Raw genomic sequence first — 14,032 nt, 5'->3', positions numbered from 1 at the left:
GTTGCTCAAATTATGAGTTGCTCATGTGTGTGAGAGAACTGTGGAAGAAGCGAATGTCTGGTGTAAAAAGTTGTTTGCCATTATAAAGAGGATCAAGCTGTTACAGTTAATAACCACTTGATTAATGAATGGTGTTCTAATAATGATCAGTTGTGATGTTGTCTCCCCTGACCTGATTTGCTCTCAGAAAAAAGGGAATTTGCAAAATGAACAAACACTTAAATTCCAGCCAGAAGCTTGTTTTTCATTCAGAATTTTGATTTTTTAAATTTAGTAATAGCAATTTTAGATTAACAGTAATGAAAAAATCCAGCCAAGCCTATGCTAACATCTCAGAAGCTGTTTATTGTTTATTTAACAATAGCAGTGAGAATTCTGCTCAGTAAATTAACACAAGTATGAACAGAACATACAAGATAAAACATGCTTACAGAAACTAGTGACTGAAAATACAGAGAACACCTAGCCAGCATAGTTAAGTTTTGTTTGTTTTCCACAGTTAGTAGTAGTGCAAATATTCAGAAAAAAAAATTGGTTTTAAAATTTGACCATGTGTTTCCTCCAGGTGGAAAACTTATATGGGACAGGGTATCTGTTTGAAAAAGTCTTGGTAAACCGAGAAATGGGAAACCTGGAAATGCTTAGGTGTGCATTTTACTGTAACATTTTCTTTTTCCTCTTTTACTTCCCCCTTAAGCTTTTTCATGTTTTACAGCAACTTTGCTACAGTACACAAGCAGGAAAAACACTAGTTCTTCCAGTTAAATAATAATGGTGACACACAGAACATAAAAGAAAATTAAAAAATCAACAGATACAAGGTAGCAAGACTAGAATGAGAACAAGCACACATTGTCTTGGGACTCCAGAGCATTATTTTTAAGTTGCTTTTTTCCTTTGTCATTCTTTTCCGTCTTACTTCTGTTACTCCCCGCTCTTTTGCCGAGATAACCCACCACACAGATAGATCACATAGATAATACAAATTATAAGTTAATTCCTGATTAAATATCTGTGACATTTGGTGACCTAATGACATTAATTTAACAGAAAATACTCTGCCACTTCAGCTTTTATTCACTGAATATGAATTACTTAGACAATATTCTCTTTAAGACATACCTGCAGTATGAGTGACTCTTTATCACCTTCTAATCGTGCCAATCTTTCTTGATAAGTTTCATTATTAGACGAATGATGATTCACCTGTGACTGGTGGAAAAGAGTGCTATGAGAATCTTTGCAGTTAATATTAAAATTTCAGGCAATAATTAATAACAATAATGTATGCTGAGTGGTTGTTCTAATACAATAAAAGGCAAAATGCGTCAGCAGACAAAACCTGTTAATTTCATACGCATTAAACCTTGAGTACGTTCCCTTTTTTGAGCTCACTTTTGAATACTTTCTCGTTTACAGCAATCAAGAATTGTATATGAATAGATTTTATGTTTTCTAGCAAATCATAATTTGAGAAATGTCATGTGATCAAAAGAAAAAAATGCTTAATTTGAAATATCTGGTCTCAACAATCTTTTGCCAAAGTCAAGGAATAATGGTGTTTATTTTAAAATGTTAAAAACTGCCATATGTGTTATACTATTCCTAGAAATTACTGAAAGTATAATTTTTTTTGTTAGCAATTAACAAATCATTTAAATTATCAAATTCTTACCAGGAACTAGTCTAGCTACATAATCACTTGCATGGATTCCTAAATGGTTCTAAGGAGCAAGACCTTCTAAAACATGGCCTGTTCCTGACTATTTCATGTCCCATTTCCTATGAATTTTAGTACTCCAGAGAGAAACACCACAATTAACAAAAATAAATCCATGTATTTATTTTAAGAAGTTTAGAAGAGTCCCATAGCTTCATCCTGCATACTAAAACATTGTGTAACTGTGGGAATGGAGCTGTTTGCTTAGAGCATCAAAAGTAACATGAGCCTCTTGCGGTTCATTTCCCAGCTCCATTGCAGGCACTGAATTTCTGCCAGGGAATAAAACACCCCGGCTGGCTTTGCAGCTAATACAAGAATCCAGCTTCACTGAGTTCCCTTCAACTACACCAGTCTGCAGCTGTCAACTCATTTATAGTTACTCTTGCAATGGCACTGGTATAATTATAACTCTCCCCCCTGACTGTCCTCTTTTTTAACTGAAAATCTGTCAATAGGACTTTTTTTAGTATTAAATGTATTCTTTGCTTCTTGATCTCCACTGAGGTTGACAGTAGAGGCCCCAAATGTAGAACACAATGAAAATAAACATGGTGCTAATTAATGCAGATCAGGAAATCAATACACTTTTTAAAGCCATAAAGTGTCAAACTAGGTGTAATTGTGGTATCTTTATGAACTGACCTATGAGAAATTGACACCTTGTCTCTCATAATTATGAAAGGAATTGAGGGAATCAAAGACATCAACACAGACTGAAAGGTGTCTGTAGAAACCATCTGGTTTGTTATGCCATCCTAGGACTGATGAATATTTGCAATGTTCTTGTCTTGCCTACTCCTTAAGATCTCCAGAAATGATTACACAGCCTCCTCAGATAATCTACTTTTTAGCTACTGTCATTGGAACATTTTTCTTAACATGTAACCTGCATAATCTCTTCAACTTCAACCTCCTGGTTCTTACCATACAACCACAGATTAAAAAAAGGTCCTTCTCTTAGTTTCAGAAATTTTGCACATATTTGAGGACTATCTGTGGATCTCTAATTAGTGGGTCCTCTTGGGACTAAACACACACAAGTTTTTCTGTCCTTTTCTCATGGGTTAATTTTTCAAGATCTGTTTTGTTTCTTTCTTTTGGTTCCTCTCTTTCAGTTTTTCATTGTCTTCTGAAATTAAGTGCCTAAAAGGTGACACAGGACTCCAGCTGAAAATGGCTAGAATGGAAAAAACCTTTTCACAGATCCTTGGGACATGCTTATTTTCATATTAGCCATATAACACATATTTTCAAACTATGAGCCATATCTTCCAGATCCTTTTAAAATGCTCTTATTTAGTTAGCATGCTGTTCTTTGTCCTGTGCTTACTCATTGTTTCTGTTTAAATGTTTATCCTTGTATTAGTCTATACTGAGTTGTATCCTATTTTTTTTATACTGTTTTCCTATGTATCAGGCTTTTCTTATGTTTTAATCATGTCCTTTAGCACGGCTGCAAGGCCCCTAATTAAATCACCTATATATTCACTTAACTTGGCCCTTATTCCCTGTTTCAGAGGGTCAACAAGAATACTGAAGAACAGAATGTGCAGAACCTCCCTCCACACTTCTCTTACCAGGATTCACTGTTAAAGAAGATGATGTTAATTCTACTCAGAATACACTTTTCTCACTAGCTCTTGACACTTTCATAGCGGGTACAACTAAGATTCAAGACCTCACAAAAATGACTCTTAGTATGTACATGAGTGCATAACAGACACAAACAGAAGTAATCTCAGATAAATTAGTAAATTTTACAGTGGCTCTTGTAGGCAGCTGGCCCTCTGTGTAAGATCCATAAGGGAATGGTGACTTCAATCCCTCTTTTTCTCCTCACTGGTTTTAATTGTTTAGAATTTCTGTGTTCTAACATCTCTTTCTTTCCTAATGCATCAGTGTATTTTTTTTCAAGCCTTCTCCTTTTACTAATAATACCACTCATCCCCAACCCCATCATCTCACCATGTTTATAAAAGATGAATCTTCACACTTTAGGCTGAAGGCTAAAGACCTAAAAGATAAATGCCATCATCTTTGGCCTTTCATATTAAAAGCTGGTCAGTCAGTCATACCATCCTAAAGCTCATTCCTTCCTAGTTTCCTCACAACTAAATACCATGCATTTCTTTATGTCTGCCCAGATAATCCTTTGACCTTGAAATATGCATCCTCAATCATAATGCCAGACATTCTGCCTGGGTTGCTACTCAATGTACAGAGAAAAACTTTATATTGTACTTAAGAATCCAAAATCTTTATCCTTGGTGGGCATGTTTCATTAGGGCTAAAACTTCATGACATACTGTTAAATGTTTTCTCAATAGCATGCTCACAGGCCTTCTCCAGTATGTCTCTGGCTCACAGTGGGAGACTTTCCTGCACCTAGAACATCAAATATTCAGGCAAGAATAGAAAACTGCTAAGCAGGAAAAGATTCTCTTAATGACAAAATCTGGTGATGAAGATCACCTAGTCAAGCGGATTTTGCACCCTTTCTCCTGCCGTCATGTGCTGATTTCCTAAGCTAGATTCGAGAAATGTACCTGTAACCACCTGTGTAACCACTGCCCCCAGCCAGTGAGTCCCCCCCAGGCACAGTGAGCTGCATTACTGCCAAAACATTTTTACAAAACTGATCTGTCATGGACGCAAAAAAATTTTAACATTTTACATATCCAGTAGTAGAGAATTAGTTCAATATCACATCACAAATAAGATGCTCTACTATGCTCACATATACCAAATATATAGCCTCTGAGTGACCTGAAATATCTTCTGCTAGAAGTCCAATACTCAATATCCATGTAAAATCTAGTGAATTACACCCATGCATACAGAAAAGAGGAATAAAAAAAGAAAAATCAGCTCTGTCAATAGGTCAGACAGAGTGCTCAGATAAGTACAGCAGACACAAAATGACCTGATAAATAAAAGTAACTGACTGACACACAGCAGTTGTTTAAGCTTTGGGAAATCTCTGTGGTATGCATAAAGACATGATAAAACAATGTAATATGAACCAAGGCCATCTTTAGATGGTTGGGGTGTGTTCTGCAGTTGTGAAAGTCAGTACTGAGAGGACAGTGAACAAGTACAGTTAGATAGCACACGTATCAGCAGCAACTGAATATGGGACATGTAATACTGAAGTCATAAGGCTACAGACCACTCAGTTTGTCACTAATACCATGGATCTGATATTGGGCTGCAGAGGAGTGAGGAGCTGGGAAAAGAAACCTGGCAGTCAGTTGGGGTGGTGATTTGTAAGCTTTTTAAACAAGTCACCTGCCTCTTTTAGAAGACAGATTATGTCATAACCCTCCTCTCTTCTTATTCAGCCCCATGAATCACCTTCGGTTCCACTGATAATTGAATAAGATGCCTGTAGCAACTAGAATACTTCCATTAATGGGGAAGATTAGGGACATGCTTGACGTATTGTATTTTATTGCAGTTTAAAAGCTGAAAACAAGGAGTATAATCAGAGTTTAACCAGTCAGTTTTCCCCCAAACTACTAGCAACACAGAGACCACAGTATTACATTTAAATAGTGTACAAGAAAATGTACACTACAGTTTTTTTTCCAGACTACTTGGAGTTGATTATATTTAGAAGACCATGGACTTTCCATTTCTTTATTACTCTTTTGGGTCAGCAGAATTGATGTTATGAGTCACAGTAGTTGTTATTGTGTAGCGATGAGTGAGAAGCCTACCTAGTAAACATTTTTATTTTGGCATGTGACTAGGGATATAATACAAATTTAATCTCTTGGCATGTTAGCACTAACTCAGATACACACCCATCTGAATGTATGTAGCTTTACCCAATGCATCTGAGGAGGAGAAGGCTGGAACATGATTTCTGGATATGTAATTCCTGCCTTTCATCTGAGGGCAATTAATAAAGCAACAAAAAGATTTTTGATTTGCCATTGTTCCTTGTTTGTTAAATGAAAGTGGCAGTCACTTTGAAAAAGCTAACAGCAGACAGTCTGAAATTAAGAAAAGAAAGAACTAGGTAAATTTCTGTAGGCCTTACAATACAAGAAATTTGTCCAAATATTTACATATTTTCTGGATAACTTCTAATATCCATTTTCTCTCCCAGATAGTTATTTAAAGGAAGATATCAAAAGTCATAACATTCACTCTCAGTATCATGAGCTTATTTGGTATAGCACAGGTTTGACTGTCCCACCTCTTGCTAGAACAAGTTATGAATGTGGATGCTTGTTAATAATTTGTGGTTATACCTGTAAGCCTGCATACCTAAATGGGGTTGTGCCATTTTTATTTAGAATGGTGTGTTCCAATTAAGGTCAGATGGACATATATGAATAATGCAACGAGACGACAGATGAAATTGTATGTAAACCTTCCAACCCAAATCCCTTGAGAAAACCAAAGAAAGTTCACTAAAGACTCCAACTTCAGGTAGCAGGGTGTGCCTCAGGTTCCTGAGCTTGCAACAGAAACTTAAAGAGAGACAGATTTGTGCATGGCCCTATAAAAGAACCCAACATCAGTTATCTGCAACACACTTCTCACAAACTGCCCACCAACTCCTTTGTGAGAACTGCTGCCTGTAATGTTAAAAGTGCACTATATGCACAAGAACTTCTCTATAGCCTTCTAAGAACAGACTGCTGAGACACATGCTGCCCTTAATAAGGGGTCAGCTCTGTAGCCAGACTTTGCATCTTACTAACAAAGTATCTTTGAATATCTGCATTGTTACAAACTCTTAAACCCTGCCTGAAACCAGGGAAGTACAATGGGCCTATGTCAGATGTCATTTGGCATCTCCGCCAGAATAAGCTAATCAGGACAGTTCTGAGATTGCCATCAAAGCAACACATGCCATGAAATACAGTATAGATGTAACCATTGTGTCTTTCTGATACTAGGTAACATGTTAGTACAGAAAGCTCTTCTCATGTGACAAGTACTACTGCAGACTAGTTTTGTTTGTTTGGTTGGTTGGTTTTGTTTTTGTTTTTTTGGTACTGGCAAAAATTTAGTTTTTTAGAAAAAAACTAAAATGGAGAAAAAAACAGCAAAGAAAGGAAAACACATCAACTGTGCCTCATATGTGATACAAGTGTAAATTGGTTTTTTGGCTCTTATGTTTTGCTGCCTAGCCTGTCCATACTTCTGGTCATTCTTGGCCCAGCACTTCCCACAGGTCAATTTAACATCAAGAAAGTTGAATAGGAAAAGCTCAAGTGTTGTGTCACTTTATTTCAGTTTCATCCAAACACTGCTTTGTCCCCACTGATGCTGCTTGATGCCATTATACACATTATGTTACAAGCCTAATGCTAAAAGCCAATTCCTCTGTTCTAAGCATCTGAAAAACAGCAGTTCTATCCATTATTTTGCCTGTCTGGATCTTGTGATCTTTGTATTTGCTGCCCTGCCCCAGTCCAAGCCTCAGAGACCATGCGAGTCTGACTCAGCCAACCAACTGCAACATCAAAACTTATCCCGGCCTCTGAAGTGATTTCTGCTAATGATGAAATTGGAGCCAGCTCTGGCTTACTTCACCAGGGGTTTATGGAACTCTGTCGCAGTAACTCTCTGTTAAGTGCCATTTGTTACTCCGGAGGGTACTCAGACTTTCATGATCAGCCAAAGAGCAACAGTTTATGACTGCAGGGCTTGAAATCTTTGTATGCTATCACAATCAGTGCCAGACATGTGACATGAGGGTTCTTGAACATTAGAATTAAAAAAGCAGTTCAGATTGTTTCAACTTTTTTTTTTTTTTTTTTTTTTTAATCACTTGTCAAAAGAATTTGGAAGCAGACTGGGAACGCTGCAAGACTTTTTTTTAGTTCTCTTCCCTTGAAGAGCTTGCAGGAAAAGCAGTACTATTGATATTCTCCTTTAGTAGCCTACATGAAAGGAACCACACAACCACAATAATAGCATTATTACTTTCTGTAAAAATCTATGCTACATTTCAACACAGTATCCTATCTGAACATAGGCCCTGCAAATCATCCCCTCCAGATCTGTGAACATTTCAGTGTAAGACGTTCTTTACTGAAGCTGTTTCTTGATCCCTTTCTCCTTGTGTTAATGTCCTCAGTGTATCCTGAATGCCACACAATTTGATAGCACCCTCAGCCTTTTGTTAGCAAACTTTTCTTTCCAAAAATGAAATTTCAATTGGGAAGGGGGGGTGGTAGACATAAGGTATTCAAAACCTCATTTAAATAAAAAAATTAATACGTGATCTCAAAAAACACTGAAGAGTTGTTCAACTATAACTGCACACAGCACAGGTTAAACAAAAAGTATAATGTTTCCAGCTGCTACTTCCTGTCATCTCTTCTCTTTCACTATCCCACTCACTCTGGGTTTAAATGCCCCCCCCATCCACACTCCAGAAACAGAAAAGTTTCTAGAACCTGATGTAAATATTTGGTAAATTAACTTCAATATTCTTAAGCTCTTATTAAAGACTGACATTAAAGGTATTTTACATGCATTCACAAAAACTATCCAAATTTAAAATCTTTAAATATTATATATATGTCACTTAAATATTTAACACTTTATGCTTAAATAGATAGTAAAAAATTAGAGTACATATACACACACGTCTTTAGCCTAGTGCCAGATGGAAGCACCAACATAAATGGCATGCATAGAATTTACAGAAGTACACACAGGTTAAAATAAAATAGATTTTAAAAGTATAATGAAAGGATGTGCTGCTTACATGGAAGATAATTAAATTAATATTCCAATATAAAAACCAGTACACTGTGAAGCATCTGTTCACATCTCATTCATGGATTTTTCAAACACTGAAAATGAAATACTTAAAACCTAAAATTAAAAAGCTAAACATTAAAAAAAAAACCCTAAAATTAAAAGCTGACAAAAACAAAGGCATTTTTCCAAGGGGATGAGACAAATGCATAAACTGACTTTTTCAGACAAAAACAATCTCATGCAATCACTTCATGTTCAGACAGAGCATCACAAAAATCTCATTTTAATAGTGCTGTCTTTTTAAAAACCCTATCAATTTATCAGAGTAAAATGCACAGGAAAAAAAAAAAAGTACCACCATTTTTATTCAAAACAAAGGCATCCTAAAAAGGTGCCTCCTAAAAAGATCTCATACAGTTACCCTGATGAAGAGTTAAATTAAGTGCTAGTGCAAAAAAATTTTTATTTTAAAGCACAACATAATAAACAATATATTCTCATTTTTTCCAAATATTCCCATGAGGTATTTACTTTGTTACATTACAGTCTCAGGAAAGCACGAGCACTTGCTAGGATCTATTGCCATTTGTTCAAACTTTGATCCTAGAGATTCATTTTTAAAGACAAAGACAGCTGATTCTCTCCCCTTTCTCTAAGCCCCCTCCTCCTCTTACATGAAGAAACATCTTTTACTTATTTCTCATAAAGCAACTTACAATATTTTACGTCTGAGGCACTCAATAAGCTTCCTTTTGCAAAGCTGAGAATTCTGACTAAGATTTGCTGAAGTGCATTTACAAAGAGAAAACAAAGCCCAGCAAACCACTTACCCTCTTTAGCCACGTGAAGTGCTTGTAAATATCAATCTCACCATCCATGCTTTGGGCCCATCTCAGCAGTCACATTCCCAGGGTTAAAAGAAACTTTTGGAAGCAAATGCACTGCTTTGTACTACAGAATATAGCTGTGACTCCTTCCCCTTTCAACCCTCAGCTTCTAAAACCTGCAATGTGTGTTCACATTTTAAGCTAAATCTTCTGCTTCTGTCCCACAGGCTTATCCCATATGCGTCTCACAGATGTATATATAACACACAACTGTATAAACTTCAGACTCTCCCCCAAACATCTGGTTCTTTTAAAAAGCAGATCGGCTTGCAACAAGAACAATGTAACACTAAAAACTTCAAAAATATAACTTGCTAAATAATCTTTAAAAAAGGATCTTTCAAGAATAGTATAAATCTGCAGAAACTGTTCCCTTTTAACGTTGAATAATAAGCTAAAAATTATGAAGCTGTCACTGAGAAACTATTTTCAAGCAATGCCTTCTCTGGCTTTCTGTTTCAAGAGTGGCTGGAACTCATTACCAAGGACCCCCTATTTCCTGTCTCTGTTTTACTCCCTGTTTATCGTAACACTACTCAGCCTTCTCAGTTTATTTCAGGCTCAGACTAAACCTAAAAATAAGCCTGCTCTTTGAATCATTTGCCTGTCTTCTCAAAAGACATTATAAAAGAGAAAGAATTCAAGGACGATCCTGTGGATAAGTAATTATCTCATAAATACTTATATTGCCCAGAAGGCAATTTTCCATCTTAACAAAAGATGATGATACCCTTCTAAGACTTATGTCTGCTCCAGCTAAAGCTGACATCTCATAGCATGGCAACTTTTCAAACTTGCAACACCAAGATAAATACATATGCAAAGCAATGCCCTGGCAAGAAGGGAACTTTAAAAATGTTGCCTGTTACTGTGGTGTCCTCTAGTGCCTCCACACAGCAGTTATGATAAAGTTCTAATTCTTTTCAGTTAACTCCATTTTCCAATGATATCTCCCACTAGTTAAAAGTGGATTTGACCTTAAACTGGGAAACTGATTTCTTACACACAAAGACAACTGCTTGAGCAATATCTATTAAGAACAAAATACAGCTGTCCCCACGGAATTTTTGTCATGATCTCAGAATCCCTATTGAATTTTTGTCATGATCTTAAAACATTCACTTATCTCTTAATTTTCTGCAGTTTCGACAGGCAAACTCACTCCTGCATTTTAGGTGAAATAAAACAGCACTTTGGAAAAGCCAGTGCCAAAGTTGCCAATCATACTAAATATTATACATATGAGGAACTCAAAATCTGAAGCTGTATCATGCTCTAAAAGCAGTTCTTACAAGGACCTGTCTCACTTAGCCATATATCCACATTCCAGACTGTGGAAGTCACAGATACATGAAGGAGTTTCTACAAGGGATGTGGGTTTTTATTATTTCAACCATTCTTGCTAGTGACAGATCTCTTTTTAGAGTCTTTCATGACACAAAGAGGGAAGGATATAAAGCCAGACTTCAGCTTTCTAGTTTTCTTCATTTATGAATTACCTGTTGTTACTTAAAGTCATAGCGCCAAAAAAATATGAAAGATTTTTAAAAGTTAGTGCTAGGATACTTAAACCCACCAGTAAGTAGGACAACATAAAATATTTGTTAGATCTGAAGAGGACTTGAGTTGCTCTGCACTGAGAAGGTACTTATTGTAAGTTGGCTGTAGAAGTTTTTACCCATCTTAAAGTTGATGAGAGCAGCTGTTTCTTGAACAGTTCACAGCATCTGGCAAAAACCCTAATACATTGTCAATAGCCCGTTTTTCTTTAAAAATCATAAAAATTAAGATGCAGTTGATATGGTATACTTACCTATGCATGACAGCCTCTGTCATGGCTGAGAAACAAAAAGATTGAATAGGGTTTTCTTGACATTAGAACATGAACTCCCTGCAGTTTGAGCCATTTTCCCCCTCAGAAAACTAGATATTTAATTATGGAGAATGAGAAATACGTCAAACTTAATCTCAAAGTATTGTGTAACCCACAGCACAACCACCACAGAGTCTCATGTTCCACATTTCATCCATTTCAAAACAAGGTTTAAGAATCTCATGCCAGGCTTATTTCAGAAAGAAGGAAACATACCTATCTTAAAACATTCCACTGCTTTTACTTAAAAAAAGAAAACCAAACCAAACTACAGGAAAACTATACTGCTACACTTATTTGTGCCAGCTGCTAGTCTGCAGTTAGGAGAGCATTCGTTTCTCCTTTTAAAAATATTTAAAACTGCAAACATACCTTATTTCTATCTTGTCATTTGTCCTGGATTTCATGCAAAGGTCTCCTGATTCTCTTACAGTCATTCTTCCTGATTAAAAGGTAAACGTGTCTGAATTTTTTGCATCTTATCAGCCACCAATGTTGACAACACACATTCCAGACAGTCACATGTTCACTTGCAGCCTGTCACCTGCAAGCTGAACTGTACAATCTGCTTGAGCTTTGGCCTGAAAAAGTTTCAAACAACAACTGAATGCAAATCAGTTGCACCAGATTTGATGAAAATATTTTTATGTTCCAATGGAAACAGAAGTTAGTTTCCCTGGGCAGTGTGAAAATTAGGAAAATATGTTGCAATCTGGGGATTGCTTCATTGGGTTACCACTTTTTTTTTTTTTTTTTTTTTTTCTTTTTTTTTTCCCCCTCCTTATTTTTAGAAAACCCACGTGTATGGTGTTGTTCACTGAGCACTAATTTCTAGTTCAATAGAGAATTACAGGACAAAGAAAAATTGCCCACTATCTTTGCAGTACCACCACTCTCAGGAGTTATCCCATGGAGAGAGAATGATGTAGCTATTATTTCCTTCCTCCCTCGAGTTCTTTATTTTCTGCAGTGCTCTCTCAAAAAATATCTGAAAACACATCATGGCCATATAAATGCAATGTAGGACACTACAATGTTTAAAATTAACAGAGCTCATATAATCCACAAACTATGAAAACCCATTAGGATTTATTTGCCAATTCTTTGCTTCTATAGAAAACTGCTCTATTTCCATACTGACTGCCGCCACTGTTGATAGGTCTGAAAACTCCATTTGCAGAACATCAAAGGTACTCACCACATGAATGTCTGCTGATAAATAACCCATAAAAAACACTCAGAGAAGGAAGCCATTACTTTATTAGTCAGACCTTTTCAAGTATTTGAAACAAGATTTTAAATCTGTTTCAAATAGTAGACATCCTGTAACTGCTTTGAAACTGAAAGTAAGAGAATGCTTTAAACAATCAGTTGAACTTCTCATATGCCTCCCTTTCAGACCTACAAAGAGGCAAGAAAACACCCACAAGTCCTTTTAGAACGAACTGTATGGGAAAGGCAATCTTAGTGTCTGATGTACTCCCTCTTCTGTCAGCCCTGGCGCTGAGGAAGCAGAGTTGTTTGCTTTTCACTACTATCCTCCCTGTTTCTACCATGCTGCCGAGGCCCTATGAACATTATAAAATTATGTTTTTTACTGCTGGTTAGTGATTTCATTTTTTATTAATCTAAATCTGTGCTAAAACACAAGTTTTTGTGATTTTCTAGATCAGCACAAATGCAAACTGTCAATGGCATTCTTGTATTTGCACTGCACTGCCTAAGAGATTCAAGGGGAAGGGAACAGGAAGCAGAGCAGAACTTCTTCAACCCCTGTCAGGTCCAGGTCCCTGGACCATAACACCTCTCTTCCTTTCAGCAATACTTTCTACATCATTTCGAGTTCAAAACCCATGGCCTCTGAAAACACTAGAAGGACATAGACTTGGCCTTTGAGGCCAAGAAGTGAAATGACCAACTGCATCTTGGCAGCCACATCAGGAGAGTCCAGCTGAGTATGCAACAAAACTTTACTCATTCCCAAGAACTAGCATCAGCTTTTCCTACATCCATTTCTCTGAGATTTTCCCAGTCCTAGTGTTTGGAAACATAGGGAGTAAGACCAGATTTTAACAGGGAAAAGTTTCCTCAGCATGCTAATTCACATACCTGTCATTAGCATGCTGCAGAAAAATGCCAGAGCTTCAAAGTGAAGAAAGGAAGAATATGGGAATACACCTGTTAGGAATAATGTGTAAAACAAAATTCATGCCATTTGTGCAGGAGAAAGAAATCCTTCTTAGATGCTGAGGAATGGTTTCACAGAGCTAGATGGAGCATTTCCAGTAAGATAATTTGTCTTAATCATGACTAACTGATAAAGTATAAAAAACACAGAAAGATTAAACTCTTGGAACAAAAGGAAGGAAAAAAGTTCTGTGTATACAAGCAAATTTGCTTTACTTTTGATAATTAAAAAAAAAAATAAATAAACAAGGATCCTGGGATCCTGGGAAGCAGACTAGGAAAAGTATTATGTAGAGACATGAACAAATAATCCTTTCCCAGCATAAAATGCTCTCAGTTGTAATGGCCTAGTTCTCTGACTAAAATCTGTATTTCCAAAATAATCATACTAAGATGGCCATTAGTTCCAAGCCAGCATAGTTAACCCTCACCCTTATTGCATGTTCAGGGAGGGCAGGCAATACTTCAAACAGGTGCTAACAACTTTGGGGCCATTCCCTTCTGCAGGCTGTGTGATACCATGGATCTCTAGCACTACTAAATCCTTTCTGGCTACTGCTCAAGTAATAACTACCTCTCTTCCCTTGGCTTGCATAAAGAATGTATTACCAATACTTAGATGAAGTTACT

General features: G+C 36.6%; 1 protein-coding gene across 20 annotated transcripts in view; it reads right to left on the bottom strand.

Annotated features, from left to right (window-relative positions):
* The window catches only part of PPFIBP2 (PPFIA binding protein 2), a 90,926-nt gene that overhangs the window by 44,094 nt on the left and 32,800 nt on the right, over positions 1–14,032 (bottom strand). For 15 of the 20 annotated variants that reach the window (XM_071762062.1, XM_071762077.1, XM_071762064.1 and 12 more), the window contains exon 4: positions 1,123–1,212. The exons of 1 other annotated variant lie outside the window; for it this stretch is intronic. In XM_071762062.1, coding sequence (XP_071618163.1) covers positions 1,123–1,212 — 90 coding nt within the window. Of the gene's footprint in view, positions 1–1,122; positions 1,213–9,285; positions 9,836–11,587; positions 11,843–14,032 lie in introns of those variants that run through there. 4 more of the 20 variants (XM_071762079.1, XM_071762075.1, XM_071762078.1 and 1 more) reach the window with 4 other exon arrangements.

The sequence above is a fragment of the Heliangelus exortis genome, chromosome 18 (assembly GCF_036169615.1).
Source record: "Heliangelus exortis chromosome 18, bHelExo1.hap1, whole genome shotgun sequence".
NCBI classification, from domain to species: Eukaryota; Metazoa; Chordata; class Aves; order Apodiformes; family Trochilidae; genus Heliangelus; species Heliangelus exortis.
Note: the sequence above shows the minus strand (reverse complement) of the source record. Positions and strands in the feature narration are given on the sequence as shown.